Raw genomic sequence first — 19,865 nt, 5'->3', positions numbered from 1 at the left:
ATCGAACCATGATGCTTGAGCTGCTGTGCAGTTTAAAAAATTTGAGTTGCACCATTATCACTAGCTATAGCTTTTGATAAAATGACAAACGCTCGACCCAACAAACATATTACTTATTTTTCAAATACTTAAATTAGGAAATATTAGAATAATTCGTAGAACATGAAATTTTCAGACACATACAAAGCATAAACGTAAGATGGACTTTCTTAAAGGACTCAAATTCAGAACAAGCTCGAAAATCTGGTAAGAATTCCAATCGTATGAATCATCTAACATCAATCAAACCAATCCAATTACTCTTCTTCTTTTTTTTTCCCAGATTATTTTACATCAGTAAGCTGCAACCAACGTATAATTCATTCTTACATCCAACAAACTGTAGAAAGAAAAAACATTCACAGAAAATTCGATAAGGTTAAAAAACTATCAGGATACAGAAGAAATCAAGATCACACAAATCTGTTAAAGGGCTTTCGTCCAACTGTAGCCGGCATAGAGACAGTCGAATCCATGCTTATGGCGTCTCCTAACAAATGCGAAGACTGGTGTTTTTCGGCCACCCTTTGAGAAGCAGCATCGTCGTTAAAGTCTTTATTCCACTTGAAAGAGCCGATGTTCGGTTTCAAAGGAAAAGAAAACAGTCTCTTGGAGTCATTACTTGGAGTTCCAGGGATCGATCTATCCTTGGGATTGCTATTTGCTCTCACTTTTGCCTTTGCTGATACTGTAGGCGTCATGTAATTCGGAACAGAAAAAGGAGGGCAACTGATCAAGCTATCATCATCTTTTAAAGGAATGTCATAAGCAGAATCAGCTGAACTTAATCGTGGTTTAGAGTACTTGATAGCCATTGCCCGTGGAGGTGTTCGACCTGGTGTCTGAAACTGTTTCGCTCTAACAGGGATTGCCGATCTTGATGACCTTGGTGTGAGAGTTTCTGGATAGTTTCTAGCAAGAAGTTGAGGGCTCGCTCTGTAATCAGAAATAGGCCTTGGTGGGGTAAAAGAAAAGTTTTTCGGAGTTGCTTGGTTCTGAGAATTGCTCGATGCAGGGAGCTGCCGTTCTAACCAGTTCCACCACCAGGGATATCCCTTTGATCGGATATCCAGAGGACTTTGAGCCGATTTCGGATCAGCTTTCCACAACTGTAAAAAAGGAGATTTTACGAGAGATGGTAAAAATGAGTAAAATATTGTTGCAATTTAATTTCAATATATTCATAAAACATGGAATGCCCAGTCGATAAAACGTGGTCTGGTTGTATGAAACGATCCTATGGTATATGCGGTACACCCATCCGTTTTATTCATGAATCAATGATTTGGATAGCTTGGGTTAGTGAGGCCAAAGCTATAATCAAGTTAGGTTGCGTATTTTAAAGAAGATTCATGTCTGAAGACTGAAGAGCCATAGAGAATCAATCTCACATATCATGACGAAGAATTGAAGGCATTGTTTAGCGTAATTGAAGGCATTGTTTAGCGTAAAGCCAAGTAACTATATTTGGTCAAACCTACACTTTAAAATATATTTACCCCGCGTCATCCTCTCCCAGTTATTTGAGCAACCTTTTCTTTCACACCACTTTTTCGTGCCACAATAATGTACTAATGGGATATATTCTTCCCAGCCACACCAAAAAGAGGGGTGGGGAAAAGAAAACCGAAATGTTACTCGTCAGCATGCACGCTCACATGCATGAAAGACACCAAGGTCCAAGTTGGATCAGGACAGAGAACTGTGAATATGGCCAAATGAAGAAGTTTAACGATACCTGGTGAGAATATGCATATGCCATGGCCCTCTCTCTTTTCATGACTGCCTCCACCTTTCTCTGTGACCTTGCTTCAACTTCCTTTTTAGTTAGCACACTTTCATCCCAATCTTCATTACGGCCACCCTTAAACTAAAATAACACAAAAATCTTCTTTCGGATCACAGAAACATTGATGCTACTGTCAATTATAGCAGACGATGGCAAGTGTTTCAAGCATTTGAGAAGATACTGGCTTAACAAATACATTAGACAACAAGAACTTACTTGTTGGTTCAAGGTCCATTTGCTTAGGGTACTTGCCACTTCCTTATCGTCCTTGTAAGCTTGGTGCTGGAGTGCCTGGTTTTCCAACATTTGGATCCTTCGTGAATGAATTTGTGTTTGAACCCTAACCAAAAGTTGCATTTGTTTCATCGCATTCATCGTCTGTCTCTTTACATTCTGGCCTCTCACCACCCCCTGAAGCCTCACTAAACCTCTGAAAGCTCTAAAACTCCTCCTTGCCTTTAAATTTTAAAATATCACAATACATTAACCATAAACGTATGCTTAAGAATCAAGATATGAAAGGTGTAAGTATATACAGCCTCAATTCTAGAAACATTTAATCGTGAGAACAGGATCCAGTTGTCTATGCCTGGATCAAAGTCCAAAACAAACACAGGTTTCATCAAAGTCACAATACATCATATGACTAGGTATGGAAATCCATGCATGCAGATGAATCATGTATTACACAAATGTTTTTATAAAACACTCTGCACAGGCATCGATTTATAAGATTACCAGGTATCCTCTACATGCTGCCTGGATCTTAGTGGCTGAAAGATGCTTCTCCCTTGCAGTTGGTTCTGGCCTCTGCACATGGCTAGTATCTTCCCGGCTTTGATTTACCTTAGGAGAAGGAACCTTCGAAGAAGAAGCCCTCGAAGTAACAGCTCTTCTTGGTGGGACCTTGGGAGAAACAGCCCTCGGAGATTGAACCTTTGGAGATGAGACCTTTGGAGAAAAAACTCGTGGAGGACTAGCCTTAGGGGACAAGGCTCGATGAGAAGTAGTTCGAGGCGAAAGGATCCTAGGTGAACTTGGCCTTCCAAGTGCAATGGGTGGAGGCTTTGGCTGTTCAGAAGATGTAGGATGCCTGATGAACAACTGATCAGCTTCCCCTAATATTTTCTCGATACTACTCGGCTCTCTGAACAAAGGAATGAATGATTTTGTCACACCATGCCTTAGATTGCCTTTCTTTTTTTCCTTAGTGCTTTTCTTATCTGATCCCTGAACAAATGTACAAGCTCCATAACTGAGGGTGGTACAAGTTTCAAATTAGATCTAATATGGTATTACTGAACCAAACACTAAGGCAGGAAATGGTTGGCCAAAGGCAGCTGAAATCACAAACAAAAAGCCCCTATGGAGGACAGTGCAACTAGACACTAATACTGAACGTGGAGTGTGATGAGACTTTGAAACCAACTCCATTTTAAACAATAAAGTATAGAGTTTCAAATTTTTTATTTATCATAGGATTTTGCTTCAAAACCCATAAATTTGTGACTATCGGCGACCTCGACATACATAGAAGGATAAAATCGAGTTACGGGTAATTATATTCTTGTCTTTTGCATTTACAACTAAATTCACACGCGCTCAATGGCCAAGAATCACATGGACTCGAACATGATCATATTTTTATACAATAGTTACAACGAATTCACGACGGCGGCTAACTTGTTTTTGGGGAGGACGAAGCAACTTAAAATCACACATAAAATTCTAAATTATTTTATTTCAGGGCTCCGCACCCCTGCTAGGATCCAACCTTAACAATCATTGAAGTTTGTAAGAATATCTTACATCAGTTAACTTCTCCCTTGAATTATGTGAGAAAACCCTTTTGATGGCTGAAAACCAGCTTCCTTTCTTTCCCATGTTCTCAGCATTACTCTCTCCTCCTGAGGAAAATCAAACGGCCGGCCAAAACGTTTAGCCAAATTCCATGTATTCAAATACAAATATTTATGCACGACATCTTTGTATTGTTGGTATTTAAGGAAGTCAACTTCCAAGTAAAGCTATGGATTACTATTAATATTGGTGAAAACATAACATTTGGCACTAATCACGACATCAGACATAAATAAGAATTAGTTGCAAGTCAATAAGAACATCCTCCACCAACCATGTGTATTTTAAATACAGGATTTTCAAAACTTACCAACTTTCTTCTTTCATTAAGTTGGTTAACTTGGAACCAAAATTTCCATTAGATTTGAAATGAAACTTTCAAGAACTGAAAAGGGTGATAAGGAGGTCATATTTCTTGCTAAATCCATGCCAAGTGTCCCAAAATTCTTGAATTCCAAATAAATAAATAAGGGAAACTGTAACAAAAACTTGAAAAATTGCTTATCAAGTCTTCTGGATTGAGCTTAGGCCACAAGCACGAAGAAAACAAAATTTAAAAAGCTGAACTCTTAAAGATCAAGGAATAATCTCCATGATACCCAAACAGACATGTACAAAAATTTCAACCCCACAGCCACCTTACTTAGAGACGAAATTCACAAAAATTACACTGATCTGCGAGTAAAAATTATGAAACTTTCACAAACTCAGTAAAAGAAAGAAAAAAATAACCCAGAATTCAAAATCCCATAACAAGTAGGAAAAAATAAAATAAAATTTTGCTCAAGAAAAAAAGGCTAAAAAAAGCATGCTAATCCCAAGAAATCATGTGCCTAAAATTCACTAAAAAAAGATTAATCACCTTAACTATCTCTGCAACTTTCAGGAGGTGCCTTCAAGAAAAGCTGCACCAAGACAAACTATGTCGCCACCACCCTCCCTCTCCCTTTCTCTCTCCGTCTATACAGACACAAACCTGGGAGGCATGGACACGAGACTTTCTCTCTCTAGCCCACTAACCAGACTCTTTCAAAGTGTACAATTTTACAACTCTTCCCGTCATATTAGCTTTTTCCAAGGCTCTGTTTGGTTGGGAATATGGCCAACACAACAAACTCTGTGTGTCCGAGTGCGTGTTTTTATGGTTCCACTTTGAATCAGATTCTTCCTCTCAAAAGATTGCAACTTTATTTACTTTTCTCCCTGCCCACCTTTAACCTTTTGTGTTTTTATAATTTTCTTTTTCATATCACATCAATATTAAATGTAAATCGTGGGAATCGGATTATAAAATCAAAGATAATTCTTGATCATTCACACAATACCAAGACTTTGGTACGCCTGTCTGTTGCGATGCCTGCTAAAAGACTCTGTCGATCAGATAAATCATTAAATTTTATTTAATATAATAAAATGAATATACTCAATCATGATGACTAATGATGATTGAGAGTTAAAAATATTAATTTCATGATGAAAAAACACACAGTAGGCAGGAAAGTTGGTCAGTCTTGTACTCGATGGCTTTTGGCCTTTCAATCCAACTAACTTTGCTTAAATGGGAAGACTATTAGGACATCAACATTCCCTGATCCCCACCCACTTATTAAACAAATGTTTGGTTCATGTTTCTCTATTATCACCTCAAGAATCGGTATGAAGCTCGGTGTGACAAATAATGTATTATGATCTGTATTTCAAGAAACTGGATCAAATAAGGTCCGTAGCTATCCATGTCTAAATTAATGCAAGACAAGCGATGGATCCAACCCAACGGCAAAGGCTATCCCCACCGGGTCCCCGTGGCAACCGCCAACGATGGAGACAGAGAATCTCCCCGACTAAACCGGCACCATTTGGGTCGTAAAAATTCAACAAGTCCATATTCGAAGATTTTTGATGATGCAATTATTGTTGATTCTCCTTAGTCTGTCCATGATTTGTGACCGTGGATTCCAAAATAAAAAGGTGTAACATAGACGGTTGGATCCCAAAAGTAACGAATATCGACAAAAATTTGTGTTTTGTCGTGGGGATCCGATGGTAATCACTACGATAGATCGTACTACAGATGTGGAAAGAAATTACCACTTGTTTGTTATAATCAGTGGTGGAGCCAGTAATACGGCTCTACTCGAACTAGAATTTTGATCTATAATTTTTTAATATTTTAAATTGTTCTATCCGGACTAATATCGAATTAATCCAAATTTTATATATAATATTTTTTTAAAAAAATGGGCTATCTAGGCTAAAGCCCAGATGTCATATAATGTGGCTTCGCCTGTGTTTATAATCGAGTGTCGAATTTGAGATCTCGTCTCAAACATGATATTATAGATTTCTCGTGACAATAACTTTTAGAGTGAGTCTCATTTGAGACCGTCTTACGGATCATAATATGTGAGACTGGTCATATTCATAATAAAAAGTAATACTCTTAGCATAAAAAGTAATACCTTTTCATGGGTGACCCAAATAAGAGATCCGTCTCACAAATAAGACTCGTGAGACCGTCTCACACAAATTTTTGTCTAACTTTAATTATTATACAAAACAAAAGAGCATCTTACTAACTTCTTTTATCCACTCTGATTATAACAAACTAATTTATACATAAATATCATCAAACATCAATATGAGAGTCACATGTTCAAAGAACAAAATGATAATAAAAAATTGTCTACTTTCTCCCCACATTCATGCAAACTACGTTTTTGGTTTTTATTTTTTCAGTCTTCTTCTTTTATATTGATTTTGAGATAATATTGGAATACCTAAAATTCAATCAGACAATTTCGATCGGCATATTTATATTTCCTAATTTATCAGTAATTAATTAATTAATTAAATATAAACTTTTCTTTTTCTCGGCAGATTATATTTCCTAATTTATCAGCAATTAATAGATTTAGTAAATATTTCAATGCATGCATGCTGATCCTCGTGGCTTGTTTTGGTAGTCATTTAAGCCTTCATAAATAATCCTAGATGAATTTTAAATCCAATGCAAGTGAAATGGCAAGTTTGGAAAATAAAGATAATTCTGTCAGATGCATTGATGGATTGCCAATAATTTCACACTTTAATGAAAAAATGGGTTTCAAATTTTGCATTTACCATCAAAATTACACATTCACTTGAAAATAAAGTAGATGAGATACTATCTATGTGGACATTATATTCACTTCATTTCAACGGGTAAGATCTTGTCACACATACAATTTTCAAAAAAAAAGTGTGTCCTATATATGCATGGGCAAATCTTGGTCATCCATCCTATCATAGGGTAATGCCCACATGGATAGGATGAAATAAACCGAGAATAAGAATGTTTGTTCTAATTTTGTATCTAAGTGACTAAGTGAATCAGAAAATATAGCATGATTTGTGATTCAACGGCCATGTATTATCAAGAATCGGATAAAATGATCTAAGTTGTGTTTGGATTGATGAATTTTAAATACATAGATTTCATATGTATTTTTGTTGTTTAGAGAAATAAGACCATAAACTTCAAATCAATTGCTCACATGTTTATATAGTATTTTATATTAATTAAGATTAGTTTCAAATTCACCCAATTATAATAGTATCATTTGAAATACATTTTACTTTGTCTCACTAATGAGTAAATAAGTAATGCACAGATTTATACTTTGATATATTGTTCATTGTAAACAATAAAATTATAATTGAAATATGGATTTCAAATCCACCTCCTTAAATACAACCAAAAATCTTTTACAAAAACTCTAAGGAGACCGACTCACGAAAATATATCTATGAGACCGTCTCATATGACTTATGCAACTATCTTTTGACCTATTGGCCAGAGTGAAACTCCAAAACCCATTTGGCCTTGAGTTCACTTCTGTAGTTCGATTAGATATGAATTTCTCCAATCCTATTTTATATATATATATATATATATATATATATATATATATATATATATATATATATATATATATATATATATATATATATATATAAGAATTAGAGAAAATGAATGAAGATATTTTATTTTTATTTTTTTAAAAAAATTGAGTTTGTAAGAAACAGGGTTTAATAATAAATGTAATGTGGTCCTGTATGGTGAAGAGTTTGGCTTGTAAATGATGGTGTCTTAATTATTGGCACTGTGCTGTCCAGATTCATACACGAGTTGCCTCTTTCAGCTTGTTTTCTTCTGTGATTCCCATTCCCATTACCATTCCACCGTGTTAATAGACTAAAAACATGTTCTCTCGAAAATGCAGAATCGATTCTCGTATAGAACATATGACTCACTGAAATATTGTGAAGATATGCTCTGAATATCGGTGTTCATGGTCCTCTCTCATATCTATATCTACTCAGTACTCATACACATATCTCGATTTATCATCTCGATTTGGTCAAAAGACCTCTTACTCATATAAAAGGGTTTTCATCATGATTAAACCAATTAAGGAAAAAAACATGAATTTTATCAACCAAACATTTTCTGGATTGCATAAATGTTTTGTACGTATCTGAGTGATATCATCCAATTATTCTAAACCATGTCCTCATCTGCATGCATAATAGATGGGACCAACATCCACTTTAGTACAGAAAAAAATATGATTTAGTGCAAATCAAATGTGACAAAATTTTGAAAAAAACTCTAAAATTCATTCTTGAAAATACAAACACCAAAAAGTACAAGAAAAATGTCTACCTCGAAAACTCGTTTTACAGAATTTTAAAATAAAAAAACTTATCATACCAAAGTTTGATATATTTTTCCAAGAATTCAATTTCAGGTCAGAGATCAATTATTGGATTGTAAATAATTCTGAATCGAATTTTTCATATGTAAATATTTAGCAATTGGTCTACTGCTGTCTGCTCATTAATATAAATTTAATGACTAACAATAACAAGCAAATAGAGGAGTGGGAGCATCCGATAAAATAATTGGTTAACTGGGGGCATTAGATAAGCAAATGACTGAGAATTTGAAGTGATAACGGAAGAAGAACGACAAAATTCATTACAACCAGATATTTTACTAACAAACGAGTCGTCTTGCAGACAGAGCATTACTTGGATCAGCCACCACCGGGAATCTGGCGTATCATATGTCCCATCTCTTCTTCACACTGAACATCAATGCCGACGAGTGTATATCATCTTGAGGAACTTGGAGCATGATCTGCACTTTCAACTTCATGGGTGCTGTCTTGGCTTTTCCATCTTCATCTCCAAACTGAATCACCAAGTATTAAACATAAAACTTAGTTTCCTTAATTCGTACAAGAAATTTCAAGGGAAGCAGTTTCCTTAATGGTATCTGTTTAGGGAAGATTGAACTTCAAATGGTTTGATGCACTAAAATGAGAATTGTTTTTACAACAGGTGCAATACCTGTAATTTTTTTGTTGATCTCTCACACAGATGTTCATAGATATCACATACAAATATTCGATACATGTTATCTAAAATACATCGTATAATATGGCCTGAGTCAAATAAACACACTATTTTTAATCCAACATAAATTTATCCACTACCCGATGCACACCGGAGTAAGTTATTTAGCAAGCTTGTAGTTATTAATTGGATCCCGGCTACGGGTAGAAATCTAAAAAAAATCTCTCGCCATTTGGAATGACTTCAGTGGCGGAAAGGAGCAGGTCCAGTCAAATGTTCTGGCATAAACCAAATACTAAGCCAAAAATGAAACATATAATTTAAATGAGCTGCAGGGTACGAATTAGTTATGACTTTTAGTACAACAAAAACTATTGATCCTCTATATTTCTAGTTCCAGCTAAGGTTTTGGTTCTGTGACAGCAACCTAGGGAATAACAGAGATTATCGGAAGTGGAAGTGAAGATAAAAAAAAGTCATAACTCATATTTAAGATGCGGACACCACAGTTGGCAGGATAATCAAGCTCTTTATGAGGGACTAGGTCATCCCTTTCTTATCTAGCCTGACCCTTTTTAGTTTGCATTGAACATATGATGAGTCAGAAGCAAAATTATAAATAAATCACTAGCAACCACGCGCTTATCAATTATCTGAAACATTAAAAGCAAATAAACTTACCCAAAGAGATGCCCAACCAAGCCGTGGTTCAGAATCATAACCTGCTTTGAATTTGTAATCCTTCCCAACTGTGTGTTTATAGACCACACTCCAATTGTTTGAGTCAAAGAAGTACAAGTAGCTGGCAACATAAACCAATAAAAACCATAATTACAGTTTTTGGGGTTGCTCACAAACCATAGATAAAACTATGGCAGTTTTCCAGAAATTTTCTTATATATGATAATTAAAAATTATTAACAGAAAACACCATGGCAATAATTTCAACGATAATGAATTGAATATTGAAGATTGAGAATGTAGTTAGGAATTAGGATCAGGTTATAAATTTATTTTAGTAAATTTGGTAAACAATAAAATACTCTGTTCAAACTTAAAATGGACTCTACATGTGGAAAATAAATTAGTAACTCAGGTTCTCGATCAGATAAGCTACTGGAAGCAATTGTGAAAAATCTCAAAATCAGCAGAAGAATTCCGAATCTTAGCACTCGGCGTATGTCTCAGAGTAGCTCCCTAGACAGTACGCTATATTTTAGCTTTCCAGCCCCCTTATAACTCCCAAACTGTCAAACAAAACAATGCTTGCAATTGTACTCATCAACCCGAATATTTTCTTAGTTCTTCCGTTCTTTCATTTTGGATGGTGAAAATAATAAAATGGTACTAGACCAATCTGGGTAAAGTTCTGCACTAGGATAGACTCCAGATAGATGGGTTTGAAGCGGAACTGTTGGCTATCTAGACAAATTGGTAAATCCCTCAAGAAAGACACTCAATTGAAGAATGCTTAGGTGAGGGTTCAAATGACCAAGGTAACTGCGGGGCACTCATAAAAAGAAACCCAGAGTCACAAAATGATGAGACTACGAAACAAGAGAGAAAGAAGAAGCATTGATGATAATCTTCAATCCGTACAATCGCTGCGAGCATCAAGCCCATCATCTAAATATGTCTACGTTATTTTCTATTCACATGATGATAAAGGTTTCAAGATGGTGTGATTAAAGTGGTATCCTCACTCACAAAATGGAATTCCACATCAGGCAGGCTCTACGAACGGCAGCTGCCTAAAAAGATTTTTACATGACATCTAAGGGATTTTCAGAATTTTTACTTAGCACGAGATTAGCATGGCCATTTGTTATACAACTCAATCTAGCCAGTTTTACAGTTTCTAAGATTGGCTCGAGGGCCAAAGGACAAAGGGTTTGAGGGGAATGAGAGAGATAAACTTTACCTTAACTTGTCAGAAGGACTGAATCTCCGCTTAAATGCACATGATAACACCTTCGAGGGCAGAGAAATGCTCGGAATGAATGTCAGTTGCTCGTCCTAAGAATTAAAAACTACATCAATGATCCTTTGACAAATCGATTAAACTCAACTTGGGGAAAAAGAAGTAAATCTTCAATAGGAAGTCTAAACGAAAATACCTTGAATGCATATCTTAAATTCAAACTGTCCTCACTGTATAGAGCAGTACACAATCCATTCAGAACATGACTTTTGACAAACCCACTCACTGCTAAAGCTTTCTTCTGATCTTCTTCCTCAACTTTCTCCTCAAAAGTAACTTCTCCAAGAGGAAATATCAACGATGCCTTTGGCTGCAGCCACAGTAAATAAATCATTCATAAATACATTTAAGGTCAAGCACTTCCATTTGCTTTTTAAATAATACCAAGGTTTAAGTTGAGAAGAAAAGCACATCACATAGATTTCACATTACCATAGGCTCACAAGTTGAAGCTTCCAAGAACTGGATACAATTTGAAAAAGTAAAGTTTAAAGAACCTGAAAGATTCTCACCTTTCCAATAGAAGGTACAGCAGATGACAATTGAAATTTGTAGTCTGGCCCCGCAAGATCTGCAATCATTGCAACCTCTCCTTGACGATCCTAAATGTAATTCATAAGTACAGAGAGGAAAACAGAATGGAAGGCATCACATTCAAAAATTAAAAAGAAAATGACAACCATACGAGCAAATGAATTGTTTGCTCCTCAAAATACACTACCATTTATTCTGAAGCTGATTTGACACTGCTCTTCCACACACAAATACATGACTAAAATCACTAAAAAAAACTCAACTCCTCCACGTAGTTGATCATTTTTTTAAAATCTACTTATCTGCAGGAAAACTAAAAAATAAAACAAGAGAGTTAGCTATTTACATGATGAGCACTTAGTTTTGCAATGCAAAAATTTACCCTTCAAATGTTGCTAATGCAACTGATTTAAAACATTTAATCGTGAATACTGAACAGACAATACTTAAGTGGAATCTTGATGGTAAACAACAAAAACATCAAAATTGCTCTTGAAACTTTATAAGTTATGAGATATATAAATTTCTTTTAATACCATATACCAAAAAAAAAACACACACGATGGCTGAGATGAGCACGCTCTCCATGGTCTCCATGTACTTTGGAACTGTAACTTTACAGAAACTTAAGAGGAAATAAAATTTCAATCTTGATTCAAATTTTGTGTGTTCAAATGACAAGGTTGGAGAGTGGAACTGAAATTGAAGCAAAACATATATATATAGCACAAGCGATTTCAACTCGCTCATTTGAGCCAAATATATAGATATGAGGTTTTGAAACCTTCAATCCAAATGAAACCTTAACACATTTGTGAAATGCCTCCTAAATGGGATATTGGTCGGTGATAAGTTACTGGCTAGGCGTTAACCATAACCATTGTCACATCCACGTTTATTATATTGAGTTGAAACAAAATTCAGCACTCAGGATGACATGGTATTGACACTGCTTGCCTCTCTACGAGTCAAAGGGGGGAAATTGATAACATCACTCTAATACTCGTAATTATCAAAATTCTTCAAGGTGTGTGAGAACAGCCAACAAGAAGATACTCTTGAGTAATCTCAACAATTGAAGACTGTCTTATGAGAATGTTAACACTCAAGAATTCTAAAGTTACTCAAAATGAACTAGTTAAGAAAAGGGTCAACACATTCTTTTGAAGCGAATGACAAATACCTTGACCGAGTGGTCAGCTCTGAACTGTAGTCCAGGAGCTATTTCGAACGATGCCTTGAGCAGCGCATCATTTTCTTCGACATCGTAGTGCAACGAAAAGAATTTGGAAGTAAAGGTAACTTGAGGATCCGAAACTTCCCCTTTGCTGTTGTTATGAAACGACAGCTTCAATTTGGCTAAATTATCCAACAGCCTGCACGACACCTTATTAAGGAAAATAGAGGTCTCGCTGTCATACTCCGACGTTATTCGGAGCTTCGGCCGCCCCTTTTGGAAAAACCCACCGAAGAAACCACCTTTGGGGGAGGCACCGCCATTCGGACCGACGTCACCGTCGGTGGTGGTGACCGATTGTTGGTCGGATTTTACTTCTTCCATTGCTGCTGCTTTCTAAATATTTTGATAAATTTGGGCCAAAAAATGGGAATTTTGTAGGCTTAGAGAAAAACGTGGGGCTTGAGATTTTTAGGCGGGGATATAGAGGAATTTTTTTTTCATTTATCAAATTTATTTTTTAAAATATATAATAATTCGACGATATAGATTTTCAAAATATTAAAATTATTATTATAATGAACAAATTATTTTATTATTTTTATAATTTTTTATAACGTGTTCTTATAATAATTTTTATTACATGAAATTATGAGTATTTTTTGTCGATTAAAACGATCAAGCTATTCGTGTTAAGAACATACGTTATATATGATATAATATATGAATATTATGTATTTTTTACATGTTTTGTTTATTTAAATTTTGACTTAGTATGATATTCTAAATAATAAAATATGAACTGAGATTTAGTATGATGATTTTTTTATAATTATGAAATATGAAAATTTAAGTATTTTAGGTTATGATAAATAAAAATATAAATAACTAACATAAATTATAATGCAACTAAAAATTTAATGGAAAAAATAACCAAAACGATCCATGATTCAGGGTTAAGTTCAAGAAACATTAAGGTTTTGTTCATGTAACTTATATGAGCAGTGTCTTTATTCATTCAACACATAAAACATGTGTAGATAATCACTCATTCAACAATGATATATAGATCAGTGATCATGATTCATCACTCAACACATATATTATGTATTGAATCGATGAAGAGACTACTCACATGGCTAGCATCTACGACATAAAACATGTATGGATGATCAATCATTCAATGATGATATACAGATTAGTGATCATGATTCATCATTCAACATACGTATCATGTATTGAATCGACCAAGAAATTACTCCCATGAGAACCATCTACGACATAAACAACAGCATGCAATATCAGAGGCAGGTTTCACTAAAAAGAAGATAATAATTTAAAGCCACTTTTAATTAGCTAGTTAAGTCTAATCGGCTACATTGGTGACACAAGTTTCCTAAAGTACCCATATTTTTTAGATTATATTATTTCCTAAAACTAATATTAGAAGTTATCATAAATAAAATATCATATATTTTTAAAGAAGTTTTCTTTAATTTTTTTTTTTAAAAAATTGTATCCAATTTTAAATGTATCAATAAATAAAATTAATGAGAATTGCTCGATTGTATTTAAAATTCAAAAAAAATGTATCCAATTTTAAATGTATCAATAAATAAAATTAATGAGAATTGCTCGATTGTATTTAAAATTCATTTCAATTTTGATATTTAAGTAAAGAAATTTGAAATCATGGGTGTAAAATTCACCATTTCAAATTCATTAATCCAAAATACAACTTTAATAAATTTGAATTCAAGTGTAATAAAATCTAGCCTGGTTAATATTTTTTTAAAAAAATTTGAAATTGTTAAATTTAAAATTTTAATTATGATGGGTGGCTAAATCTAAGATTAGAATATCATTAATTAAAACTTAAAAGAGCTGACCGGATTTTAAAGTGGTGTTTTAACACATTTATAAATATTTTTAATATATTATTTTTTTCATATACAATTATGCATGCTTTTATTTATTTAATTAATTAATATGCTAGTAAACTAGGCACACTCCTTTTATTTTTAAAATAATTAGTATAATATATTTTGATCTTATTAATGATAAATAAATCAAATAAATATTTTGTAATAAAATTTATTTTTTAAGGAGTAAGTATCTTGTTAAACGATGTCATATATTGATATTTTTTAGACTGAGTTAATCCTATTTTTGGTATAAAAATCAATATTTTTTATAAATAAAATCGAAATGGAATTTAATTTTATAAAGTTGACTTGATTTGTATTTTTAAATTTAAATAAAAAAGTTTCTTTAAATTGAAACCATGTGCGCATACAGCATCACTTTTGTGAAATCAACGGTAGGGTGTACGAATTGCTCTAGCTTCATGTCAGATCAGAAGAAAATGGAGAAAAGGAATAGTGAGAGGAGTCCTCTCCAAGATCTCAATGGACTAGTTCCGATGAATGAATCCAATTCCAAGAAAAGCTTAAACCTCTCTTATTCAAGAAGCAGAAGGCCCCATTTTTTCTCCAGATTAGCGAGCAATGCGCCCAACGATTCAGCTGTTGCATCAAAGGCCGCGTTGCCCAGAAAACCTTTTTTGCAGAAATCCAAGAAGAACCAGCCTAATCGCCTCTCCGAGTGGCAATCTGGTAAAAGATGCCCAAAACCAGTCTCCAAAAGTGGCCAAAGATCAACGCCTTCTGCTTTTGAGGTGAATTCCGTGCATAACTTGAAGAAAAAGTCTAAAGAATTTCAGACAAAAATGAATAATTCGCAAGAGACTTCTTCAGGTAATACACACGTGAAGCCATTCGAAAAACCTGGTTTTTTATGTGCATTTTGGCTGATGGGTCTGCTTTATATTTTGTAGAATTTGACGACAAAAGAAATGGGCTGCTCCAGGATTCATTTTCACGGACAGTTGATCATCTTGAAGCTCCTACTGTGAAAACACCTCCTGTCGAGGCCTCAGTCTCTCCAGATATCCAATTTCCTTCTGACTACAAGTTGATTGTTTCCCAGTCAACAGAGCCACCTGTTTGTTACGCCGATGGGCACCTTCTATCGGGTGTCGCTGATAAGAGAAAATGCAGGCGTAGAGGCAGTCTTAGAGGCTGTGAAAAGGTTAATCTTTTTGACATTGAATTGGATGAGATCAATGACTCACAGGATTCTTCAATTCCTCTGCTTTCGGAGGGTTCAGTAAGGTGGCATGAAGATCAGGGAAATGATTCGAGAAACATGTTAGACAAACGTAGAGTGATAAATGATAATGCTTCAGCCGCACTTGATTTGCCTTCTTCACCATCTACGTTATGTGGAGATGCATCAGATTCCGTCTGGGATGATATTATTAGCTGCAATGTTAGTATTAGCACAGGTAATGTGGGGAATGATAAGAAAACCAGTATTATTACACATTATCCTGTTGAATTCCAGGAGTTTTTGGGGCCTTGGAACAATGAAGTGGATGAGTCCTTGTTGGCTGTTTCTCCTATTTATTCTTCTTGCGGCAAAGCTATTATAGATGATGATTCTGAATTTTCTATGGGTTCGTTAAGCAGTAGAAATGTCATTCAGACTCCAAACTCGGATTCACACTCAGACTTGTGTGTTGGAGGGTCAAATGTGGAGGTTGATAATTTTTCTTTATTTCAGTCTGAAAATGATTCGATACCAAAAATCCCATCTGAGAAAGATGTTGGTTTTGTTTCCTCTTGGATTTCTGACTCTACTTTAGAGAATTTGACTCTGTCGGAGATGAGGATATCATGGAAAGATGGAATATTTGGCAGCAGAAATCTTGAGGCAGATGAATTTGATTGCTGCCGTTGTTTGTCAGATGAAGAGATTGGCGTCGATCAGATCTGTGTTCAACAGATGACTAAGCCACCTCCTAAGCTTGTTGAGGACATAGAAAATGACCTCGGAGCTAACAGTGACACCAAGAGACATTTTTCGGGGATTGCGTCTGGTGAAAATGAAGAGACAACAAATGTGGGGAATGACGGTGATCTCTCTCCTCCTATTATTCTTGAATATGAACCCTGCATTTCTGTTAGAGGCAAGGAAAAGTTGCCCCCGCATAGGCCTAATACATGTGCGGAGTCCATATGCACCAGTGGGGGTGGTCACCTAGTTATGTCCAGCGATTCAGATTGGTCCTATTTCCATGATATTACTTGTTTAAGATCTAATAGTTACAAATAAAAGTAAGTTGCTTTTTGAAATTTCATTACTTTGTTTGAATTATCATTCTCTATGGACTGCAAATTTAAAATTTAAGAGACGAATTGTTTCTTGTACTTGTTGGGTTGAAAAGCTATAAAAGACCAATTGTTTCCGGTAAACTAACATCTCTTATCTGGCTAGTGTCAAGCAGGATATAAGTCACATTCTGTTTAGTTTTATTTTATTATGTATGAATAAAACCGATCCCCAAAAAAAAGGCCATGAGGGTTCAATAAGGACAGTTTGTGCTTGCAAGTGGAGTAGCAAGTTCATGGAAAGATTGGGCAGTTCTTTTTCAACTTTTGAAAGTTTGGTGTGCTTTGTTTCGTGCCGCAATCAATCTTCTTGTGTAGCATGGCGAAACATGATGGAATAAAATGAGCCTGAGAATGGGGGATTATCCTGTATTGTTGAGATGTGATCCAAATAAAATGATGATTAGTAACAATTCCATTCTCAGGATTTGTAGAGCCAAATATGAAAAACAACTAGCCTTGTATGGTGTATCAGTTAGTCGATGTTCCAGAAAATGGAAATTTAAACTGGAAAAACATATGATCTAGACACGTATATTGTTGGATTATATGGGTTGGGTTCATAACAGGTGTCCCAGATTACATCAATATCTGGATGAGATTAGAGTCTTACATGGATTATTGAGACTTGATACATGTAAATGCAGTCTGGAATCTAAGAAAAAACGAACAGATAAACACACTTCAAACTTAAAAATTATTGCTGCTGCTTAGAACTTTGAAACAGGCTGACAGACAACTTGATCATATATCATAGGTAAGTATCTTTCTTGTGATATCAGGACAAGATATATTGCATCTCAATGTAGTCAACTTCAATGTCCTGAATAAAGACAAATAGCCAGCCATATATAACTCTGGCCATGGACCTATTTATAAAATACAAATCCACAAACATCCAATGAATCGATAAAACCAAGATCAAGAATGCATCATATATAAATAATACAGTTGGCCATATGATTGACCAACAGATCAGTTAAAACAAGTTGTCATGAATCACCACAGTGTTTTCCTGCGATTAATAGTTATCGTGCTTATTACTATTCAAGTGGCCATTGTTGATGGTACAGTACATATGAAGAGTGATCGTCTTTGCAAGCAATGCTCGGCTTGCGATGAAGATAGATGTCCTCCAAGTGAAACATATCCTCATATGACCGCATACGACAACACCCTTATTGCAGGTTCTTTACAATCTGAATATGTGAGCTTGGATGACAGAGGTGTTTACTCGGTGCCAAATATTATAGGCAGCGGCGGGTCCATGAATAATAACTCATATTTTGGGTGGGAGTCAACATCAGGCTCAGCATCCGGATACCACAGGTAATCAAAGAATGTTCATTGCATTTTAGCTACCTTTTTAGGTTAACCTCGGAGCGTGATCAAATATTTTAGAGCACCTCTATCATATCACCAAGGCACAATTTTACATCACCTTTTCAAGTATATCTTGACACAGTCAATTAAATTTTTGTGAAAATTTCATTTACAAGTCATTCAAATATATAATGTATTTGAACCATCAAGTACCTTTATTTTTATATTACACGAGCACTGTAGAAAAAGTATTCTACATTGCTGCTCCTAAATTTGAAATGGCAAGTCACAAAAAATGGGTTGATACATGGATATTGATGGAAAATAATTCAGATCAGAAATTGACATACTCTCTGTACTCTGTAGCGAAGCAGCACCCGATGTGAACCGGTTTTGAACTGGTTTGCAAGCTCGTTCTGACTTTGAATGGATTCAAATTTTCTTTGTTTACAATAGAATATTACTCGAGTAATCCACTACGTTGCACACTTCAAATTCTTGGAGATCTATAATTTGTGATGCTTCAAGAATTTAAAGAAATTATGTATGAACACTATGTTTCATCTCTATCAGATAATCCATCAGATTAAGTACAATGAATTATTCAATGAGAATCCTATTCCATAACATACATGGATGTACCGGATCCACCATCATGAGCCAAACACATTAGTCCCAAATAAAAACGAATTCCAGATCGAATCACTATTACAATTAGAGACTTCCAGTCGAGCAGAAATCTACACGAGTTGGAATTTCACCTGCTGCAATATATCCAGGTCCTCAATGTTTGTTTGAAATTTCAAAAGGTATAAACTTTATCTTGTTGTAAAACTAAGCAGATTTAGGAACTACATGGACAAATGCTCGGATGGGGGTAGCTACCTCACATTGGACAAGCATGGTCAAGTGAGACTCCAAGCACTTAAATCACTAAAGTACTTAGCTGATGCAGACTGGAAATCAATCACCCCGCCCCCACATTTGAACCATCGTGAATTCAGATTCTGGGTCTCGGGTAGCACTGGAAAATGCCTCACAGTTTTCAGAGGAAAGAGCGCGAAACGAACGGTAGGCATTGCAGACTGTGAGTTCGATGGTTCCAACACATTCCAGCTCTTTGCTTTCCGCTTTCACTACCACAAAGCTTTTTGTTGCTGCGGGAAGTACAATGAGTAATAATTATTCATACACGATAATCTATTATTATCGTATCGATTAGGCTCGATATAGACTCTGTGACTCAAGAATGTATCGAATTTCAAATTCTTAATCTTGAATGGAAGAAATAAAAGAAGCATTCTGTGTGCATGCATCTACGTCACGCAGAATTCGCATCTACAGTTTAGAATTTTACCAGCTATCCGTTGCTGCAAAATAAATTTGAGAAAAGAACGAAAAGTGACTGAAGATATATGTTTCCAAACGTGAGTGTATGCAATAGGCGAGAACGCCAAGTAAACAAGTAATGTTTCACTTGGTAAGATAAATATATAATAAGTGATTATCAAGAAGCACTACTGTTCTAGA

General features: G+C 35.1%; 3 protein-coding genes across 4 annotated transcripts; 1 reads left to right on the top strand and 2 right to left on the bottom strand.

Annotated features, from left to right (window-relative positions):
* Positions 1-232: 232 nt before the first annotated feature.
* Positions 233-4,932, bottom strand: LOC140813706 (protein IQ-DOMAIN 13-like). Its single transcript, XM_073172355.1, has 6 exons — positions 4,551-4,932; positions 3,638-3,735; positions 2,567-3,058; positions 2,045-2,284; positions 1,778-1,909; positions 233-1,148 (listed from the first exon to the last, which is right to left on the bottom strand). Exons 2-6 carry the CDS (start codon positions 3,710-3,712, stop codon positions 453-455), a joined length of 1,635 nt encoding a protein of 544 aa, XP_073028456.1. The 5' UTR covers positions 3,713-3,735; positions 4,551-4,932; the 3' UTR covers positions 233-452.
* A 3,573-nt stretch (positions 4,933-8,505) lies between these two features.
* Positions 8,506-13,247, bottom strand: LOC140814366 (outer envelope pore protein 37, chloroplastic). The gene is made up of 6 exons (XM_073173314.1): positions 12,787-13,247; positions 11,582-11,671; positions 11,206-11,379; positions 11,010-11,104; positions 9,770-9,890; positions 8,506-8,924 (listed from the first exon to the last, which is right to left on the bottom strand). The coding sequence occupies exons 1-6, from the start codon at positions 13,162-13,164 to the stop codon at positions 8,793-8,795; spliced, it is 990 nt and encodes a 329-aa protein (XP_073029415.1). The 5' UTR covers positions 13,165-13,247; the 3' UTR covers positions 8,506-8,792.
* Positions 13,248-15,101: 1,854 nt separating this feature from the next.
* LOC140813611 (uncharacterized) lies at positions 15,102-19,642 on the top strand. Of its 2 annotated transcripts, XR_012113987.1 has the most exons (4): positions 15,102-15,536; positions 15,617-16,958; positions 18,200-18,341; positions 19,178-19,642. XR_012113987.1 is itself a non-coding variant. In XM_073172201.1 (2 exons), exons 1-2 carry the CDS (start codon positions 15,128-15,130, stop codon positions 16,954-16,956), a joined length of 1,749 nt encoding a protein of 582 aa, XP_073028302.1. In that variant the 5' UTR covers positions 15,102-15,127; the 3' UTR covers positions 16,957-17,587. The 2 variants fall into 2 exon arrangements, 1 of the variants encoding a protein (XP_073028302.1); XM_073172201.1 differs by lacking the exons at positions 18,200-18,341; positions 19,178-19,642 and having other exon boundaries at positions 15,617-17,587.
* The last annotated feature ends 223 nt before the right edge of the window (positions 19,643-19,865 follow it).

Source organism: Primulina eburnea, chromosome 15, assembly GCF_022965805.1.
Source record: "Primulina eburnea isolate SZY01 chromosome 15, ASM2296580v1, whole genome shotgun sequence".
NCBI classification, from domain to species: Eukaryota; Viridiplantae; Streptophyta; class Magnoliopsida; order Lamiales; family Gesneriaceae; genus Primulina; species Primulina eburnea.
This window is presented reverse-complemented; position numbering and strand designations above follow the sequence as displayed.